Source organism: Leopardus geoffroyi, chromosome B3, assembly GCF_018350155.1.
Source record: "Leopardus geoffroyi isolate Oge1 chromosome B3, O.geoffroyi_Oge1_pat1.0, whole genome shotgun sequence".
Lineage (NCBI taxonomy): Eukaryota > Metazoa > Chordata > Mammalia > Carnivora > Felidae > Leopardus > Leopardus geoffroyi.
This window is the reverse complement of record NC_059337.1, coordinates 55,219,956-55,242,024: the sequence shown is the minus strand read 5'-3', so window position 1 is coordinate 55,242,024 and position 22,069 is coordinate 55,219,956. Positions and strand designations below refer to the sequence as shown.

Sequence of the window (22,069 nt, the reverse complement as noted above, 5' to 3'; positions counted from 1 at the left end):
AAGTAAGATTGTGTTGCTTTTAATTTTCTTCTGTTTTCTTAATCTGTATTTTCCATTTTTTCCATAATAAAGGAGAAAGTTTCTTTTTAAAAAAAAATAACTAGTTGATAGTATGTGCCCTCAGTATGATGTGATGAAAATGGAAACTCATCTCTGTGGTCTTCCTCCACAAAACCCCCGAGAAAACCAATCATAAAACAAACATCAAATTCCAAGAGGGGCTTCCTATAAAAGACCTGACCAGTATTTCTCAAAACTGTCAAGGTCATCAAAAACAAGGAAAGTTAAGAGGAACCTCAGGAAACATGACTCCTAACCTGGCATCCTGGATGCAGTCCTGGAACAGAAAAAGGACATGAGGTAAAAACTGAGGACATCCAAATAAAGTATGGACATAAGTTTCTAATAATGTATCACTATTAGTTCATTAATTGTAACGAAGGTACCATGATGGTATAAGATGTTAACAGAAGAAAATGAGTATGCAGTATAGAGAAAATCTGTACTAATTTTTCTGGTTCTCTAAAACTGTTCTAAAACACTAAAGGTAGTTCTAAAAAAAATAAATAACAGTATCTGAGTTTAATTTTTTGCTGTTTTTCGGTTTCTGGTGATTCCAAACGAAAGGTTAGAATGCATATACATTGTATGTATACACGCAGACACACTTATACAGAGAGACAAAGAATGAACAAAATATTAGGCTTTTTTAGGCGTTATAAAAGGAGTTCCTTGCAATACACTACATATTTATCAATACACACAACTTTTGTATATGTTATATAATGGAAACATGTCTGTATAGATCTCATCTATTTAAACCACTCCTATGGAAATAGAGATGTAAAATAAAATAGAAATATAATAACATAAGAAATATAAAATAAGTTACAATGCATTTTTCTAAGCTATATAAGATGTGCACTTTTAGCAGAACGCTTATTTTGACTCAGTTAACAAATTAGGCATCCCTAATTTCTTTTCTTACTGAATGTTGACCACTGAAATAGCACATCATGTACTCCTAGAGAGAGCCAAGTCAGAGAGCAGAGAAAAGCGCTTGCTAAAATAATTTTCTCTTCTTTCCCAAAAGGGAAAAAAATCAGCAGTGGTGACCAGTCCTGCTGAGTTCTGTGGAAGTTGGTTCCCCTAAGTCCAAATAAACTGTAGTCCCTTATGAAGCCTGCTGAGAAGACCAAAGGGAAAAGGCATTCCACTTGTTAAATGTTTATTATTTGAGCTTCGCAGCCAACTATAATAAGGGAGAGGGAAGCTGTCTGCAAGCTGCATGCAGATTTAGCTACTCAAGTTCCATGAATGTGAAATAGAACACTGAGGCTAAACCCTTAAAATTTACTAGGCAGTAGCTTGAGGGAGGTGGTAGCTGAGAATAAAAGCTTGGAGCCGCTAATATTTGGGTCAGTGATTTGAAAGCAGCTCAAGTCAACACAGGACTAAAATTCTCGACACTGGGAAAACTGTGGTTTCCTCTCGTTCTAAGAATCACAATACAGCAGAGAAAAAGTACAAATCTCTTCTCTCCTATACCTCCTCTCACTCTGACCTAAAAATAAATATTTTTACTTTTTGCTCAGATTCTTATCTATTAAACTGCTGGTGGGTGGGAGGGCTACAAGCTAAACCTCTTTCCGCATATCGTGCGCTTCACTGAACGTCTTCAGGCTGAATCTCAGTGACCACTCACTCTGTGCTTAGGAGTGGCAACCCTTTTACTGTGACAGTGACATGACTATGATAGTGATGTGAGGTCTCAGGTTGGTTATCTATAGGCATGTGCTTTAAATTACTGTAGGGTTTTGGTTAGGAGTATGAATTAAATACAAAGGGCAGAAGCAGAACACATTAAACATCATGATGAATTAAGTCTACTTGAAAAAGTATACATTATTTTTATATAACATATATATGTATTATTTTCCAAACTCCCAGGCTATTTATTGCACAAATTACAACCGGAGAAAAATCTTTTTTTGACATGAACTAAATCATTAATCCTCTAAAATGCAAGACAGAAAGAAGAAGGAAGTCAAAAGCAAAAAGGTTTGTCATGTAAATAGGACAGATTTACAGGACAGTATGGTTTGGGGCTCAAGTATGGTTCTGCTGCTAATATAGCGTGTCCTCTTGGGCAAAAGAGTTTGGCTTTGGTTGGTTTTCCCAACCCTGAAATGAAAATACAGATCTGATGTTTCCCCAAGGCTGAGATGAGAATCAAAACTTTTTACAAGATATATGTTGAGTTAAAAGAGAATTAATATGAAAACTGGATCAATGGTATATTTTAACCAATCATCTATTAAATAATAATAGCAATAGTTATCAATGACTAAATGCCTACTAAGTGCAAGAACATTTTATATGAGGTCCTTTATATTTATTATTTACCTTAATCCTCACTTTAACCCCCAAGAGATATCTATAATCTACTTAATAGAAAAAACCTGGTAAGAAAACAGGCTCAGAAAAGCCAAGGAACCTGCCCAAGATCACAAAGCTAGTGCTGAATGGCAAAACTACAAATCAAAACAAAATCTGCATCTCAAGACCATGCCCTTTCCACTAGCCATTCAGAATTAATCTGGCATTAACAGGAAATGAGGCATTCACAGCAGTAAATTTCCAGATGACCACATTTTAACTTCAAAATTGTATGTAAATCTGTCTAAAAAAATATAACACACACATCCTTTTTCTTCAATAACTCAAGATCGTGATTGCAGACATTTTAAGGCAGATCGCAGCTATAGTTGCTGTCGTCCTCTCCTTGCTGAGGTTGAGCTATCTGAGTGAAACACTGGTAGTACCTCTCCCAATCCCCTTCCCCAGCTACTCGGCAGCCAGGAACTCAGATAACTCCTGGGATCCAAACAAATCTAAGTCAGTAAGGCCCTGTGATGAGAGCCTGAATGTGGTTCCTGCTAAACACACCACATATTCTAGTTCTGCTCTTTGCTTCTTAGCTTCCTTCTGGATCGTAGCTGTAATCTGTCAAGGTGAGAGTCCCTAAAGACTGACCGCCAAACAAATGAAGCCTTATTAAACTAAACCAACATCTTGTTTCACCTTACTTCCTGATCACTTTAGATTTCAATTTTCTAAATGTCATCTTGTTTCGAAAAGATCATACTATGAACATACTTAACTTCTAAAACCTATTGTAGAGCAAACCCTTCAGGAGATACGTACACCTGTATTTAGTTGCAGGATACCTGAAACACAACAGGTAGTAAACACTCTCACGAAACTTAGTCTGAAATTATAAACTGGACAGTGATGGGGGCGCCTGGGTGGCACAGTCGGTTAAGCGTCCGACTTCAGCCAGGTCACGATCTCGCGGTCCGGGAGTTCGAGCCCCGCGTCAGGCTCTGGGCTGATGGCTCAGAGCCTGGAGCCTGTTTCCGATTCTGTGTCTCCCTCTCTCTCTGCCCCTCCCCCGTTCATGCTCTGTCTCTCTCTGTCCCAAAAATAAATAAACATGGAAAAAAAAAAATTTAAAAAAATAAAAAAATAAAAAAATAAACTGGACAGTGATGGTGTGGCATCTGGATGCATTTGAGGAAAGCTTTCCTTAGCCTAAATACAATCTCTTCCAAATACCCACGTTTCATCCGTTTCCCACACCCAGGAGAAGGAGTGACTGGATAAATGCCTCTCTGTACATCAAGGATAACATTTAGCACACAGCACGTAGTGGCCCACAAGTATGTCTCCCTCTCCTCATCCAGGCAAAACGTAAACTCCCTGGAGTCAGGGAGGGTTTCATCCTCGTCTTTCATGCTCTACTCCCAGAGCCTTGCATAGCGCTTCCCAAACCGCAAGCGCCTCCAGAAAGTACATCCTGTCCTCCATTCATTTGTGAAGCATTTAAAGGTACCAAAATGTGTTCCTCTTTTACCACCCACTCCCTCCCCACATGGGTTCCTGGAAGGGATGATAAGACACTCCTTGCCAAGTATTAAAGTATTATACCTCTGTGTTAAGCAGAAGTATAAAAGATAGCATCCCTATTTTAAGATTAAGGTCTCAGTAACGTTCCTAGGGAAAATTAATGCTTAATTTTCTCATATGCCATTGATAAATGCCACGTACCCGCCTTCAACACACGGTACGAATAAAAATAATATGTCCTTGCCTTAATAACAGAGCAGATACATAACCTCAGTTGTAGAATTTACTCTGTGTGTTTTAACTTTAATCATTTCCACCTTATTGAAACTGATGTGCCTATTGGTATTGAAGACAGTACAAGATCAATAGTTGAAGTTTCTGTTCATTTTGACTTCAGACATTTACACTTCATTAGAAATGACTGAAGCATCCTGTCCCACATTCAAGAACCCCTAGTTAGCTCACCATTTCATGCCTCGTGGCACTTATTTACTCGTATCAACAGTATTATTAACGCAGGTTCTTCTATGTAAACTGTTTTTTTAATGTTTATTTATTTATTTTGAGAGAGAGAGAGAGAGAGAGGCAAAGAGAGAGGGAGAGAGAGCATCCCAAGCAGGCCCCACTCTGTCAGCACAAAGCCTGCCATGGGGCTCGATCCTACCAACCATGACATCATGACCTGAGCCAAAATCAAGAGCTGGACGCTTAACCAACTCAGCCAGCCAGGCGCCTCATACGGTAAACTATTTTCTTAATACCTCTTCACTTTGGATTTTTTCCAGTTGACTTTTTTAATACCCAAATCCACATATGATTCAGTGAGTTCTATATTTAATTCTCCTTCTGAGTCACTTGGAAGTATTCCTAATTTTGCAGCAGATTCGTAGAGTGAAATTTCATCTTTTAGTTCTGTTAATTCTTCCTAAAACACAAAATTATTGAAAATTATTTTCCAATATGAAGGAATCAGTCATCCCTCTGTGCTTCAAAATTCATCTTAACGATCAACAGAAACCAGAAATACTTCTTCACGTACCTTATTTACATTACAAATAACTTTAAAATAAATGCTGCTAAGAACACAGGTGTACAATGAAAACATAGATGTCTGCAACTTTAGAAAGGCCAGCACATTATCAGGTTCTCAAGTACACGGACTGAACAGATGTGTAAATGAATGAGAGAGCAAATCTAAGTGGTTTCTCTCACGCCTCCTGTGCTTACATTAGGTCCTCCACAAAAAGTGTCTGTCCCTTGAGCTGAGAAACTGACGGCAGCACTTTTTGGCTTTCTAGAGCTCAGAGCGGCCTGGTCTGCCAAGAACGTGTTGTACTTGACTCTGCCGGTGGGAAAAGGCAAAATACGTCTTTCCAGCAGAGGTAATACTGGAACTCTTCCTCCAGTGGAAAATGTAAGTCGCGCTGGGGGAGGATGTGAGGGAACTGCAGCTACACTGCGGGTTTCCCACACCTGCGGATACACTTATCTCTGCGACCACCAGTAAGTGAAAGGACATGCCGTGTGAAGGAGGTGACAGGCAGACGGACAGGAGGGTGCCAGGCCCTGGCTCCGCAGTCAAGACAGACCTGGGCTCGACTACCTCACTGTGTGGGTGAGACCGTGAACAACTCTCATTGGCCTGGAGACGGTCCAACCAGCTCCAACCAGCTCCTTTAGAGAAATCCAAGGTCCAGAAAAGTGATGTAAGCACTGCCTGATTCAGTTACCCACAGAGTCTCTTCCAAGTGGCAACACTCACTTGCAAAGCCTTGTTCATGTTTTCACTCATAGCATGTGCTTTTTGTGCTTGCTGCAGCTGGAACCGTAGCTGAGCCACCTCCTGTACTGAGCCTGGGGGGGGGAAAATCAGAGAATGCACCAAAGGTAAAGGGATGAAGAACCTATGATGTACAGAAGAACTTGAATCCGCTGAGGCTACAGAAGGTGGAGTCCCGCTTTGTTACCTTGTTATTGCCTTTCTAGGAGGACAGAGGTATAGCCAGTGGGACCGAGAAGGCATAGGTCCAGACATCTCCGAGACATGTCCACACATTTAGTGTGGCTCCTCATATGTCCTTGGGAGGTTGAAGACCTGGACTACTGTGACCTTGCTATGAATCAAATCAGCCACGTCTACAGACCTTAACACTCCACAAGCCCTTTAATAGGAGCATAATGTTCCAACTCGCAGAAAGCCAAAACAAAAATTCTTTGGAACCCGTTGCTACCCTCTAATAAGAAAACTACATCTTGCTGCCTTTAGCTTCTTTCGAAATGCTTTTATTTCCACCACCCCCACCTCCACATGTGAAAAAAGCATCTTAGGGCTGTGTTTCAGAAACTTTGGTAACTTAATGTTTTAAATGTACTAGGGGAGGCTCCCATTTGAAAGGGACGTTACTGGGCTTCCTCAAAAGAAAATGAGCATCTGGGAAATGGTTAGGCAAAGTAATGATGGCACATTATGCAACTAAAGAAAATCATATTTCAAAGCCTTTAAATGGCAAGGAAAAAGGCTCACTAAACAATGCCACGTGAAACAAAAAGGATACAAAACTGAAGAGGGAGGAGGGACCCAGAGTACGAGCCAAATTTTGCCCCCACCAAAACATACCCACACACATATTTTAAGAGTCTTTGACTTTAGTACTTCCAACTTTTGAATCAGCTACTCTTATACACATTGTACTAACAGTCTGAATTGGCTTTGAGTGCCAAAGTGTGACTTTTGCATATCAGGTAATGAATAACCACTGAGCTATTTTCACAGTGGGAGCTACTCACCAGCAAACAGGGCAGTTTTGTCTATATGGTAGTGCTTGCATAAACATGTGATTATTCTATTGCCTTTTACTCTAATATTCTACAAAAATTAATAAGAAAAAAAAAAACAAAAACTATTGCTGAACCTAATGATAAGAAGCATGCCCCAAACTTAACACCATAAAAACCAAATGAGTAATTTTAAGCATGACAAGAATATAACTCACTAGCTTCAACTGGCCAGATAAATGAGAGAGGAAAAAAAATCAATAGAGTTTTATAAAACAATAGAAATACATGCTCAGACTGAGCTTAAAAAGCAAAATATAATGGGACTTCATAGTCATTTTTACTTTTCATGGATAGAATCTACCTTCTAACATAGATCTTGTTCAATTTTTGCACATTCAGCTTCGGTATGTTTTCAAACATGCGCTATGTGCAGAAGTAGGGAATTACCTATGTGTGTGAGCTCAATTTCACTTGAAGGAAATATATTCAAACATTAACAACAGTTACCTCTGTGTGGTAGGATTATTGGTTATTTTTATTTGTTACTTTGCACATTAAACACATATAATAGCAACACTTGAAAAACTGTCACTGGTGGTCTTTTCTGCCTTTCTCGATTTTTAGAATTCATGGACCCTACTACAGTCTCTTTGCATATTATGCTAGCCTACTGTGGAGACAAGAGCCCACCCCGGGCACCCACCTGAGTGCAAAAAGTTGGCACACTGCTTCTGACTCTCCTCTAGACTTCTTGTCAATCTGTTAATGATCTCAGTCTTTTCTAATTTGGTCGCTTCTTGATTCCTTTCCAATTGGTTCACTTGGTCTTTCAAATGACAACAAATATCTTCCTAAATAGAAAGTATTCAAGAAGTCATTTCATGATCAGTTGTTAAACGTTAAACAAATATGATATACAATTGGATTTTAAGTCAAATATAAAATCACACAGCAGCATCACCTCTTTTACAAGGTTAAGTGCACAGGACTGGGAGGAAGTTGGAACAAACTTGTATGATCTTGGGCGAGTCATCAACTTCTCCATCTGTTTTTTTCTGTTGTAATTATGCTAATAAAGGTTAAATTCAATGATTTCTAAAGTCCCTTCTGTTCTATAATCACAAGACACTGATATTCTAAAATTAGATTTTATCCAAGCCAAAGAAAATATATTACACTTCTATTTGCATTTTACACTGTCAGTGTAAGTGTATGTACTCATATTTAGGCAGACCACTTTGAACCATGGACTCTGTATCCCAAGACAGGAAGGATACAGATACATAAATGGAAACTCACTCTATTCTGAACAGCCAAAAGCTCATTCTACTCTGAGTAGCCAAAAAAAAATCTCTCCCTCTTCTGAATTTCTTTTATACGGTTTCTCTTTTTCTTTCTACCTTTTACATGTCTTATGTCCTTCTTTTTCTTACTTCTACAGGTACCTATGCAGTGCCTTGCACAAAGTGAGGTATAAAAACAAACAAACAAAACAAAACAAAACCTTGAAAAACAAATGACAAAAAAACCAGACGGGACAAATGTGTGTGTGCGTCTATGTGGGTGCGGGCACACGCATGCACTCATGTGTGTAGCTGTATGGGGATATGTACAAAATGCAGAGCACGTATATAATATACTCAAGTTTCTTCAAAAAGAAAAATGTGTTTGGGAGTAATAAGCCACAGGAGTCCCAAGCCTAGGTAGAAGAAAGCATCACTTCTCACTCAAAAAAGCCTATTGTGTGAATTCCACACAAATAGCAGAACATGAGACAGCCAGGGGTATATTAAGGTAAATGGTTAAAGTCACCTGAAAAAGCCTGAAGAAAATAAGTTGTAATAAGGGCTTTGAAGCAGACAGAAGGCATTTAGGGCCTGATCCACAGGATAATGTAAAGCCCAATAATGCTTTCAGGATACTAACACAAGGGACACCTCATTAAGGATAGCGACAGTATCGTTAAGGAGAGGAAAGAGACTCTCAAGTCTCCTGTTTTACCTTAAAAATTCATGTGAATTTTGCATTCTCTTTCATAATGTAGTCATGTTTGCTTTAAATTTTTTCTACCAAATTTTTGAGCAAAATGAAGCTTCTGGAAACTACTCCATGTTTATTCAACAGTGCAAACCTCTTGGCTCTTGGCTGCTAATTCCCAGGCCAGCTTGAAAAGCGTAGCTCCAAAGTGCCAAAATACCATGGCAAACACGATGAATGGGCTAACGTTAATGACAGTGTGAATGTGTGTGTGAGGGGGTGGGGAGACAACCAACATTTACTTATGTGCTGGGGAGGCTACGATCACTCTTATAAGAGACTGAGAACTGGCAAAAAGTTAGTTCAAGAAAAGGTATGAAAAAAACTATATAAAGAAAAGACCAACTGTAGCAATAACTTGACTATATGCAACAATCAACTAAACCATGTTGTTTCCTGTTAACAAGTTCAGGGAACCAATTACACTCAGAAACCTGTGCAGTTCAAATACCAAGAAACGAACAAAACATGGTTCTATGTTTTCCATGAGTAGATTGAGTAAGAACATTCAGTTCCAGACAGGTAAAGGCAGACATCCCCTAAGACTGACCAAGACAAGTATGGTGATAAAGAAATAGTAGCTGAATCTATCTTTGAAAGCAAATGGAATTGAACAGGTTCTAATGCACAGAAAAATGAGGATTGGGCCACACACACATAGGTCTGTGGGGACCTCTTAGCTAAAGAAAGTGTTTAAACTGGAGCCTTTAAATCTAACATTAAAGGAAAGTTAGAAAGTAGACCAGGTGAAAGTCATGACATAGAAACCAAAGTCCACAACTTCACCTAAAGGTGAAAATTTCAAGAAGACTGAAATGAAGAAGGGTGTTATACAATCAAGGAGATAATCCGAGATCTTAACCCTATATTCAGAGATCTCAGAACATGACACTTCCATGAACGGGAGAGACAGAAGACAGGAAGGTCCAAGAGATGGTTTGCTATTAGAGAGTTCTGTCCCTGAAGGAACACTGAGCTCAAGAAGCTTCTCCCTCATCCGCTCTGTCACACTAGAAAACCTAAGAGGAACTCAGCCATAGTAAAAAGAACCGTTATACGTTGAGAGTGTGTACAATCCTTTTTACCTACAAAAGATGACGGCTTCAGGAAAGCACTAGATGAATAATATAATTTTATAAGCTATATATTTCTCAAAATATAGTAGCTACATAGACATTTTAAGAAAAAAACCTCAACCGCATCATGGATTGTCCCCGTGTTGCATTTGGTCTTTCAAAATATAATTAAATATACATTAAAGCTTTTTGGGATGAGCACTGGGTGTTGTATGGAAACCAATTTGACAATAAATTTCATATATTGAAAAAAATAAATAAATAAAAATAAATAAATAAATAAATAAATATGCATTAAAGCCTGTTTACATCCTGATATTTAGCTGTTGTTCAAAAGATGTTTGCTTAACAGATGAAATAATACGATTAGCACACAAATGTAGTCCTTTCCCACCAAAAACAAGTTTTTCATAAAACAGTGAATTTTTAACCTTTGCGAGGTGAAGCATGAGCCTCTTATAAGGAAAATCTGAATGAGTTTGTGGGTCTTCTCAAAAACAAAAATGCATATGCCAACATCCAAAAGAAAACCATACCCACAATTTGAGATTCATCAAAGCCGTGGAGCCTAGACATGAACTGCCTTAGGGGATGCCAGATTAAAAGTCTGTATAACTCACACAACGTACTATGTGTGAACATCTATTCTGTTGCCACTGTACACATACAGTACAAAGCACATAGGGACACAGCTGTACGTAACTGCGTGAATAAGTTTGCTTACTCAAGTTCATCTGCTAAATTATCCAGCTATTTGTACCTCGCTACTATTTTCCAAGAGTTGTTCTACTTTTCTCGGTAATACGCTGAATGGAGTACAGGAAAAGGTTTATCTGAAAGTGAAGAACAGTGCACTCTGGGGCGCCTGGATGGCTCAGTTGGTTAAGCGTCCGACTTCGGCTCAAGTCAGGATCTCCCGGTTCGTGAGTTTGAGCCCCACGTCAGGCTCTGTGTTGACAGCTCAGAGTCTGGAGCCTGCTTCGGATTCTATGTCTCCCTCTCTCTCTGCCCCTCCCCTGCTCATGCTCTGTCTCTCTCGCTCTCAAAAATAAACATTAAAATTTATTTAATAAACATTAAAAAAATTAAAAAAAAGAAAAGTGCACTCTGAAATTTTATTTATTCAAATGATTATCTGGGGTTTGGGAGCATAAGCAAACCCACCACCTGACTCACCCTTAGTTTACATTTTATTCACTTTGGGGCAAAAATAATTCAAACTGTGAGAGATGCTGAGACTTTCCTCCTTATTTTGTTTATTACACTACTTTCAAAAATTAACTCTTCTCCCAAGAACCACTTGTAGACAATGTTTACTCACAGGTTAACTACCCAACAAAGGCTTTCTACTGGTTAAACTCCCAGGACAACCTTGAAAGTTCAGGCCAGCTCCTAGAGCACTAGCCTTTTCAGTCTGGATTTACTCTAGGGCAATAATTATGTATAAATACTCTACAAATAAAGGACCGGTAGGTAGGAGAACTGAGAAAGTACTAACCAATCCTATAAAAGAAAAAAATTTCCAAAATGATGCCCACAGGACATCTTCATAGATTAAAAATCTTTGGCTTTTAATTTTTACTCACAAACACCTACTGCAAACATCCAAATTTTCCATACGAAGAACCACAAAGTATCAGTTATGAAAAATAACCAGTTTTAATGTTAATGACAGTGGCTCATTTGAGATCACCCCAACCTGCTCCTTAAGTGCAGTGACTGTAGCATCCAGCTTCCTTTGCAAGGACGACACTTGCTCCTCATGCTTCTTCGTGAGGCCCGTAACAATGCTGTCGTGCTGCTCTCTCACACGCTGGAGTGACTCAGAATGATGGAGGTCCAGCAGCTGCTGCTTCAGGCTTTCCAGAGCCATTTCCGTCGTTCTGGACTTCTTAATCATCTAGAAGGTACACACAGGACATCCACGTTTACAATATTTTGACTCTGTGCTCTCTTTATGGACATTAAAACTCAACCATCCTTTAAGGAGAATAGAGAAGAAAGGGTCTCCCTATGGTGGCTCTAGTTCCTTAAAACTTCCCTAGCTGGGACTCCCCAGGTCCATGGTCGCTGGAAACATCATTCACTGAGAAAAAAACCTATAGTTACCTGAGGAGAGTGACAGAGGATTTTGCTTAGCATGATGGCAATGTGGGTACCAGACAAGGAGTCTGTGGCTACAACACTGGTCCCAGTACTGTTTGCATCTCTCTGAGCCCAGTGGGGGTGGTGGTGGTGGGGGGGAACCACAATTGTTAGGTCACAGAAAAATGACAACTGTTTCTTAAATGTTTCTTTTCAAAAGACTGATAAAAACTATCAGTGATTACTTACTAAAAAAAAAAGTTTTGGAAACTATGGCTGTACAGCTGTTGAAAAATATTGGTATATTAGGCTAAATAATGGCTTCCAAAAGATGTCCATGTCCTAATCCCTAAAACCTGTGAGTATGTTATGTTATATGACAAGGGAAAAGCAAGGTTACAGACGAAATTAAAATTGCTAATCAGATGACCTTAAAATAAAAAAGATCAACCTGAGGGTGCCTAGGTGGCTGGGCATCTGTCTGACTCTTGGTTTTGGCTCAGGTCATGATCTCACGGTTCCTGAGTTTGAGTTCCTGAGTTCCTGAGTTCCTTCCGCACTGATGTGCAGGGCCTATCTGCGATTCTCTCTCTCTTCCTTTCTCTCTGCCCTTCCCTTGCTCATGCTCTCTCTCTCTCTCAAAATAAATAAACTTAAAAAAAAATGCTACAAGATAAAAGATTATCCTGTATCACCTGGGGTCCAATGTATCTAGAGAGATCCTTAAATGAGAAAAACTGAGGCAACAAAGTCAGAACCAGTGACTTCTGGCCCTGAAGATGAAAATGGGCATAAACCAAGGAGTGCAGGTGGCCTCTAGGAGCTAGAAAAGGCAAGAAAATGGATTCTCCCCCAGAGCCTCCAAAAAGCAGCACAGCCCTGCTGACCTTGACTTTAGCCCAATGAGACCCATATCAGACTTCTAACCTCCAGAACTGTAAGACAGAAGCACTATTTCAAGCCATTAAGTTTATATTCATCTGTTACAACAACAATAGGAAACCAATACACGTGGTGATTCTGTTGCTTTTATGTTTTCATTTATGCCTTATTTCTTAAAAATGCAATTTCTAACTTATAAAGAGATTAAAAAGTTATAACCTTTTACTACATAAAAGCAAGTCAGTTTTTTAACCTAAGGACTACCAGTTTTCAAAAAGTTAAAATGCTAATAGTCTATATCACACAAAAATTAAAATTTAAAATGAGGCTTATCCTTCATTTCTAGTCCAGAGATTGACTATTTATTCCAATACTGTGCGAAGTACTTATGGCATTTATTCATTTGCTCAATAAATAATGTGACTACTTTGTAGTAGGCAGGGTTCTAGGCACTGAAGGACATGATGAAAGGCAGGCAAGGTCCAGACTCTTACTACTTTCTGCTGGGAAGGGACAGACCTTAACAAGTAAACAAAGGAGATCATTTCAGATAGTTTCGTTTTTAATTTTTTTTTTTAATGTTTACCTTTGACAGAGAGCGTGCACACGAGCGAGCATGAGGGAAGGGCAGAGAGAGAGGGAGACACAGAATCCGAAGCAGGCTCTAGGCTCTGAGCTGTCAGCACAGAGCCCGACATAGGGCTCGAACCCATGAACTGTGAGATCATGACCTGAGCCAAAGTTAGATGCTTAACTGACTGAGCCCCCCGAGGTGCCCTTCATAGGATATGGTATGATGAAGAAGAGTGGAAATGCGGGGCTTTGGGCAACTTCAGATATAAAGTGGCTTGTTTTAGCTCACACCTGAAGGATAAGGAGCCAGATATGAAACAACACTGTTTAAATTCTTTCATTAAACCATCCTCAGAACTAGCCACAAATCTCATCCAAACCAAGCTCACAATTTTATAGTCACTTTCATTTTTAGCCACCCTTTTTCCCCCTCTCCAAAATGGTTTGACTCTCTCTCATGAGTCACCCTCCACCAGGCTTGGCTACCAATAACCTCTGACCATTTCCAACCATTAAATGGCTATCTAGTTCATTAATCAAAAAATGTGCTGCCACTTTATTTTTATTTAATTTTTTTAGATTTTATTTTTAAGTAATCTTTATACCCAACATGGGGCTCAAACCCACAACCCCGAGATCAAGAGTTACATGCTCCACTGACAGAATTCGCCAGGTGCCTCTGTGCCACAACTTGAAAGGCACGTGTACCGGAGTCAGGAAATTTCAGTTTTGCTGCTTTGTCAATAACTGGCTTTGTAATCTTGGGCAAGTAATTTGACCTCTTCCAAAATTTGACTAACTCATCTATAAAGTAAACACAATGCCTCACTAATCAAAATCCCAACAAGGTCTTTTTACAAACATAAAAAGTTGATATGCAAAATCTAGAAAAGGAAATGTAAAAAAGAGCTACAAAATTTTTAAAGAATACCACCAGTAGCCCTTGTTATCCAAATTTCAAGACATACTGTAATGCTATAGTTGTGTTAGTATCAGAGCAGGAACAGAGAAATATATAAGAAAAAACATGTACAGGTCACGTCAATGTTCAACAACACTCACTCAACATATACTGACCACCTATTATGTGCCAGGCAAAAAGAAGACAGGGGAAACTTAGGAAAAGAAGGAGCTTATTAATCAAATAGCACTGTGTTGTAGAAAGGACCTTCCAGAGAGGAGAGAGGGTATATATGAGAACATAAAAACAACAAACAGGGGCGCCTGGATGGCTCAGTCAGTTAAGCATCTGACTCTTGATTTTGGCTCAGGTCATGATCTCACAGTATGTGAATTTGAGCCCCGTGTTGGGATCTGCATGAACAGCGTGGAGCCTGCTTGGGATTCTGTCTCCTCTCTCTGACCCTCCCCCACTTGCCCTCTGTCTCTCAAAATAAATAAAAACTTTTAAAAAATGTAAAAAAAAAAAAAAAAAAAAAACCAACAAATACACTGCTGAGTTTGAGGAGAGTAAAGAAAGAGGTAGGCAAGGATCAGATGGCCATTTCAATGTCACACTTCATCCCACAAGTAAAGCGAGGTCACTGACAGGCTTTAAGCAAAGGAAAGATGATCATATTTTAGAAACATGACTCAGAGGGCCATAAGAGAGAATATGGAAAAGGGGTAAAAGACTAGAGACTATTTAAGAGATTTTTGCTAGAGATGGTAAAAATCCTGAATCAGGGACATGCAGACAGAAATGAGGAGACTCAACAGAACATAGTAGCTGACTGGATGAAAGAGGACAGAGGACCTGAGGTCTCCTCCAGACTTCTATCTGGTACACAGATAACTGGGTGGATGGGAGCACCATTCCTCCAAGGTAAGGGAAACAAAAGCAAGTTTATGGTAGAAGAAGATATCAACTTCAAGGTTCTTCTAAATTTAGCCCTACAACACCAAAAGCTAAGCAATTAATAAATAACCTTTTACCATAAATAATCATGATAAAATATTTACCTGTTCTTCGTTCACTTTTAACGCTTGTATTTGGGTCTCCAGTGCTTTTATTTGTGCTTCAAGTTGTAGCTCTCTCTCTTTTCCATTCTGAAAGAGTTTCTGTGATTCTCGGAGGCTGAGGGTCAAACCTTCCTTTTCATCTAGAACATTAAAAATGTTTACATAAATAATAAGTTACTGTACAGGGACCCCGATTGTAACAATCTCTATCAAATATCAGATCCATATCATACAAATGTTCTGTTCCGTTTAGATAGTGAACTTCAGCGGATTTAGAGAAAACCAGGAAAGCTCCAAAAAAGAATGCCTGAGTGACACCAAAAAAACTGAGAGAAACACAACCACTTCCTTCAAAAATCTTCCCTTTGGGAACCACAAGATTTCCTAATAATGATTTCAGCATTTGTTTACTTGAGAAACTACATAGATGTGACAAATCTCTGTTAATCAAAGAAGGGATCTGAGGACTATTAACTTTTTATATGTACTTGCAATGAACTCTTAAATTCACCTAATCTTAAATTCTTACCACATACTTTACTGTAACCGTTCACAAGTTCTTCTCTCAAAAGAAATTTTATGAGCATTACAGAAAAAGACCTTTTCACTATCAATTATGTTTGAAACAAGTTCGAGTTCAGTCACAAAATTATTCTACAAATGAAAAGTTCAACATTGACCAAAACTACAGAAATCATGAAGAGTAAGCAATTATAATTTGAATCTGTGTTTACTCTATGTGCTTTTCCCAGCAATGACTCCATTTTCTCCTTGGCACTTCCAAAGGAGTTCAGGATCACTAACTCTTACTTGGACTCAAATCTTATGTTAATTTGTAGGCTTAGAAAATGTATTGCAAACTAAACACAAGTCTCTTTGGGAATTGGAATACTTCATCCAAGGTAAACTACATAAGGAGTCAACAACTTATTAGGACAGAATGCTACCAGCATAAAGAATGTTCACTGATTCTAAAAGCCTGATAGAAGAGTAAGAGGGAGAAAATGAGGATCTCAAAATAATATGTTCTGGAGAGAAGTAATCCAAGGCCAGGTGTCAAAAGTCCTGGGTTTTTGTTTCATTCTGACTCATTATGAGCCCTCCGACCTAGGGCGTCCACTCTCTAAGCTTCATATTTATTTTTTTTTTAATTTTTTTTTTTAACGTTTATTTATTTTTGAGACAGAGACAGAGCATGAACGGGGGAGGGTCAGAGAGAGGGAGACACAGAATCCGAAACAGGCTCCAGGCTCCGAGCTGTCAGCACAGAGCCTGACGCGGGGCTCGAACTCACGGACCGCAAGATCGTGACCTGAGCCGAAGTCGGCCGCTCAACCGACTGAGCCACCCAGGCGCCCCTCTAAGCTTCATATTTAAAGTGAGGCTCTCAGAAACAAGATCTGTAGCTCTAGTGCACCTCATAAATGACAGCACCCAACAGGTGTCATCTTACCTTTGACTATCAGAAGCTGGTGATTCAGATATCTAATTTGATGCTCACTTTCATTTAACTTTTCAACTAAGTTGTCTAGTTGTCTCTCTTTTGCTTTGTTAAGAACCTGAAGTTGGATAATCTGCATATTTTCTGCAGAATCTGCATTGAAATTAAAGACAATTTATTAGATAAAAGCAAACACAAATGTAAATTTGTGGATACAACTCAGTATCATGAAATCAATTCAATTGATTGCAACTAGCATTAAAAAAAAAAAGACAGACGATAATGTATCAGAGTGCATCATGTAGTACGAATAATGATTATTTTGTGAAACTTGTGTTTTAGTTACAGATACTTATTTACATAGGTATATATTATAAGACCTCAATACAATGTAAAAAATGTACTTCTTACTGTGGTCACTGCCAGACATGTTTAAAAAGTCTGGTCTAGAGTAGAACCCTGAATCACTACCATTTTGACTAATTAAAGATATGCATATACCAATTACAATGGAATAGAGTTCTATGCTCTCATAAAATTGAAAAAAAAAAAAAGTACATCAGCTTCTATAAAGCCATTTCTAAAGAAAATTTCTAGACATCCTTCTCAAAATTTATTTTAAACAGGAGTGGGAATTAAATTGTATTCACGTTCATGGCAACACATAACTGTCGCGTTAATAAATGAACAGATTAATAAAGAATTTTGAGGTCTTCTTTCAGAAATGATTCAAGTCATTTTAGGGACCAGTTAAAAATGACTGGGGGAAAAAGAAAAAAATGACGTGTAGGAGAAGGATAGTACTTCAACAACAAAATGACACACATTCTTCATTTTCTACTAGAACAATGCCTCTACTTGCTAACAACCAACACAATCTTCTTTTTTAAAAGAAAAATGGTTAAGACCAAAAGAAAACCCTGAAGACTGGAAACTTTGTTACAAGTCAGACTAAAAAACAGAGGTAGCTCAGGAATTAGCAATCTACAGGCCACACCTCTCTCCAAAGTCATTTTTTTTAACTACTGTTGCTGAACTGTAATCACTAAATTCAGCACTACCATGCCATTAGGTTATTTCATTAACTTCCAAATGTCAAATTTAGGCAAACGTGTAACTTACTTAAACAAAAATAAATAAATAAATGAACCGACTTGATAAAATGCAGACTGTTAAGAAACTGATGTAAGGTTATATGTGCAGAAAGGCCGAGAGACAGAAATGTAACTGAACACAGTGCAGCTGGAAGAGCAAATACCAAGATGTCAGGCCACTGGCGTGATGCTTATTCACTCAGCCCAAGCCAGTTATGCCACACACGCCGTCCACTTCCTCATCTCCTCATTCCACAGCACCTTCTGAACAAAAAAGGGGTCCCCATATTTGCCATGGACGCCTTCAGGGGAAACTGAAGCCTGGCTCCCCCTGGAACTGTCCTGCAGCCCACGTGTATGGTGGACATAGCTCTCTGAAGGTGGGGCATGAAGTCCAATTTCCTTGGTGTAGCCCAGGGAACCCAGAATAGCCAAAATGACCTTTCCCCTGCTTCTCGAATGTACAACAAACAAAAAACTTGCTGTCACACTTAGAATCACACTGGCTCTTCCACATGCATAATAACTAGAAGTTATCTCACATGTCGGAGAGTGTGACAATAAAAGCGAAGCGTATGAAACACTCTTTCGGGTGTTTCAGTCGCAGCGTTAAGTTCTGCCTTTTGGTTTTGGAGTCTTCATCTCCTCAACATTCTCTAGTCACACTTCTCACTCTCATATTTATACACGCACTATATATGAGGAATTCTTTTTTTGGCAAGTGCCACATGACTAACCCTGAGATAACTCCAGTTTAAATTCTGAACAATTAAGTACTTTATATCAGAGTTGTCTAATTATTACACTATAACTCAAAAATTAAAAGAAAAAAGATGATAATGGCTGATTACTAAATTATATTTCTGTGTGGTAATAAAAAATCTTAGATTGAAGAGAAAACCATAGTTCATTTTCTAAATTGGACTTCAGTAAGAAAAATAAGAAAAATATGTATCTAATGAAAAGCCTTTACCAACTAGAATGACTGAAACGTACAGTTGAAAAGAACTTCTATTAATCTTTTATTATAGTAAGTTTCAAATATGTAAGGTAGAGAGAAGAGTGCAGTGAATCCCATAGACCCATCACCCAGATTCAACAATTATGAACTCATGGCCAGTCTTCCTTCAGCTACATCTCCACCCAACAATACCCCAAACAACATATTATTTAAAGTACATCGAAGGCTTCATATCAGTTTATTCATACATACTTCAGGATCTCTAAAAATAAGGGGACTTAAAAAAAAAAAACAACACAACTCCATTATCATATTTAAAAAAAAAACAATTCTTGAACATGTCCAAAGTGTTCAAAAATTCTCCAATTATGTTAAGAAATATAAACTTGATACATACTTTCATTAGCTCCTAAAAACTGTTGTTGCAGGCCTTCAAATGTGTCACTTCCCGCTATCTCCTGGGCTGGTGAGTCATCATTCTGGGCAGAAGACTGATATGGTTTATATGTCACTTTATATGGTTCCAAGGTTTGACAACTGGGGCCTTGTGATATACCAAATTGCTATTATAAGATGATAAATGAAATTGACAATCATGATTTGGCCTTTTCTTTGATAAAATGATCTGAATCAAACACCTCAATTTTGTCATGAAATTTAATTGTGGTACAATTACAAACTTTATACATACATCTTTGCTTAAAAATACCACTTATAGTTATTTAACAGTGTTAACTCAAAGTCTGCAATATATAATTTTATGTATCTTAATTGCACTTCTGAAAATATAATGGGGCCAATTCCATAAATAACACTCAAGAATTCCAGTAAGATGGGGCGCCTGGGTGGCTCTGTCGGTTAAGCGTCCAACTTCGGCTCAGGTCAAGATCTCGGGGTCTGTGAGCTCGAGCCCCGCAATGGGCTCTGAGCTGATGGCTCAGAGCCTGGAGTCTGCTTCCGATTCTGTGTCTCCCTCTCTCTCTGTCCCTCCCCCGTTCATGCTCTGTCTCTCTCTGTCTCAAAAATAAACGTTAAAAAAAAAAAAAATTAAAAAAAAAAAAAAAGAATTCCAGTAAGATCATATAGAAATATTTAAGAATGATTTAGATGATGCCAATATCCGGGGAACATAAAAATGTACACATTCAATAACAACAACATGTGATACGATACCTCGTATGTAATAAATATTCAATAATGCTTGCGGAATAATTAACATTCCATAGAAATAGAAGAGAAAATGACCACGTTAAAAGGACCAAAAAGTCATCCTCTCATTGGGTGACATAAAATAGCTGTTGGCAAAAAGAGGAAAAGCTACTGGCAAAATCAATGTCACTGAGAAAATCTAAGAAGCAGCTACCTATATCCTAAGGTCTTATCTCATTAAACTCTCCCAGGGCTAAAAAGGAAAAAAAAAAAGTGTTTCTTTCCTTAAGATTCATCCTGTCTACTGCCGTACCATTGCAAAACAGGTATCAGCTTTGAAGTGTTCAACCTAAAATGTTACAGAGGCAGTGAGCTAGAAAATCAAGGTAACAAAATGGTGTCACCTACATAGATTTACCACTTTAAAATTACATCAACATACCTGAACATAGCTTCTCATTGAAGCACGGTGACACGGCAGAAGCCAGAAGCAGCAGTAAGCGAGGTGATTCTTTGGCAAACCTAACTTTTAATATTTAACTGTTTCTATAAAGCCTCTTATTTTAAAATTCTACCTTCAGATCATGAATGGATTGTAAACAGAAAACAGCATGACTAATTCAGCATGAGCCTGAATAAAAGCACTCTCGGGACTTTTTGTACTTAAAATAAAGCTTACCATTGCACTTATACACATTTTAAAAATAAACACACACAAGCAAATGTGTACACACATACACATGAATTCCTGAAAGTCCAGTTCTTACAATACCTGGAAATGATTCCTTTGAGGATCTGAAAATTTAATTATATTAGTTGGTTGGCTATTAAATTCCTGCTTCTGACCACTGGTATATGGCCTAAAGTTTTCAGGAAGGTGATATAAATCGGTCTGTTCATAATTACTTGGAGGACTGTAACCACTTCCGCCTTCATCTCCAACTTCGTTAGGATGGTACCCAGGATGCTGGTCGTCAGCTTTATTTTGATTGTCTTCCCAGCCATTGCCACTTTTCTCTCCAGTATATACATCACGAATCTCATGATAGTCCTAGTAGATAACAAAAGTAAAACAAAGGCACTAAGATCTAGTCCCGCCCTCACCAAAGTCATCATCCACCAGATACTTACATTTCCACTTTGAGGTTTAGGCAGCACTTGATGCTCATGCCAGTTCATCTCCAATTGCTCAGAGCGATGCGGTCTTGAGAAAAATCGATACTTTAGATTTAGAGCCTATCACAGAGAACTCCCAAGATTTTAACATGTTTTCCCTCCAACCTTCACCTAAAATTCTAAGAATCAGTTTACAATTTTATAATCATGTACATTACTGCCTACAGAGAATCAAAAGAAAGAGTCTTAGGGTATTGTAATATACGAGTGAAAGTGATTTCCGGTCCTTACTCGCCCTCTGTGCCGTCCTCGCTGCAGTCCGAGTAGGGGAGTTCAGGGGAGGACAGGTCATCATCCAGCATGTCGTGAGGTAGGTCAGTGAGTAGCTGCTGCAACTAAGACAGGAGAGCCAGCATCAACATCACACTGACTTAAACATTTAAACTCAAGCCAAAGCTGCCTTGGAAAGCGTGATTTTGACTTTAGAAGACAAAGAAGTTCCTAATTTCTCCATTTAATAAGCGTTTTAAATTCCACACACATTATGTTCATCATTTCATGTGGGGAACAGGGGAATGCGTAATATCAGGATTTACACTAGAAGGATTTACACGTTTTCCTACAGAAGTCTTAGACAAAAACACACATACATTACAATAGAATTTTGAAACTTCTTTATAGACACACAGGAAGTCATGATAATGGTACAATCACCGTATTATGTTACCACAGGGCAGACTTGAGTCTCAGAATCCTGTTTGACCAGTAATCAGAAGGTGGGGACTTGACAATCACACATTCCCCATGGGAGCCTGAGGAGCCAGCTCTACTTGGGCCAGGTGGTGAAAACAGTAGTTCCAGCAGCAGCAGCAGGTGGCCCGGAAGCCCTTAAAAGCTCTAATAATGTGACAGAAACCCCTTGGAGAGTGATTAATTAGCAGACTGGTGTCTAATTCCAATGATGAAAAGATACATGATACTTCAGCTCTTGTAAAACAGTTGAATA

General features: G+C 38.6%; 1 protein-coding gene across 9 annotated transcripts in view; it reads right to left on the bottom strand.

Annotated features, from left to right (window-relative positions):
* The window catches only part of CEP152 (centrosomal protein 152), a 93,704-nt gene that overhangs the window by 57,841 nt on the left and 13,794 nt on the right, over positions 1-22,069 (bottom strand). For 8 of the 9 annotated variants that reach the window (XM_045449807.1, XM_045449801.1, XM_045449805.1 and 5 more), the window contains 10 exons: positions 21,355-21,458; positions 21,079-21,151; positions 20,720-20,998; positions 19,196-19,361; positions 16,756-16,896; positions 15,303-15,442; positions 11,500-11,700; positions 7,391-7,538; positions 5,672-5,763; positions 4,671-4,834 (listed from right to left, as the gene is read on the bottom strand). In XM_045449807.1, the coding sequence (XP_045305763.1) occupies positions 4,671-4,834; positions 5,672-5,763; positions 7,391-7,538; positions 11,500-11,700; positions 15,303-15,442; positions 16,756-16,896; positions 19,196-19,361; positions 20,720-20,998; positions 21,079-21,151; positions 21,355-21,458 (1,508 nt within the window). Of the gene's footprint in view, positions 1-4,670; positions 4,835-5,671; positions 5,764-7,390; positions 7,539-11,499; positions 11,701-15,302; positions 15,443-16,755; positions 16,897-19,195; positions 19,362-20,719; positions 20,999-21,078; positions 21,152-21,354; positions 21,459-22,069 lie in introns of those variants that run through there. The other variant, XM_045449809.1, reaches the window with a different exon arrangement.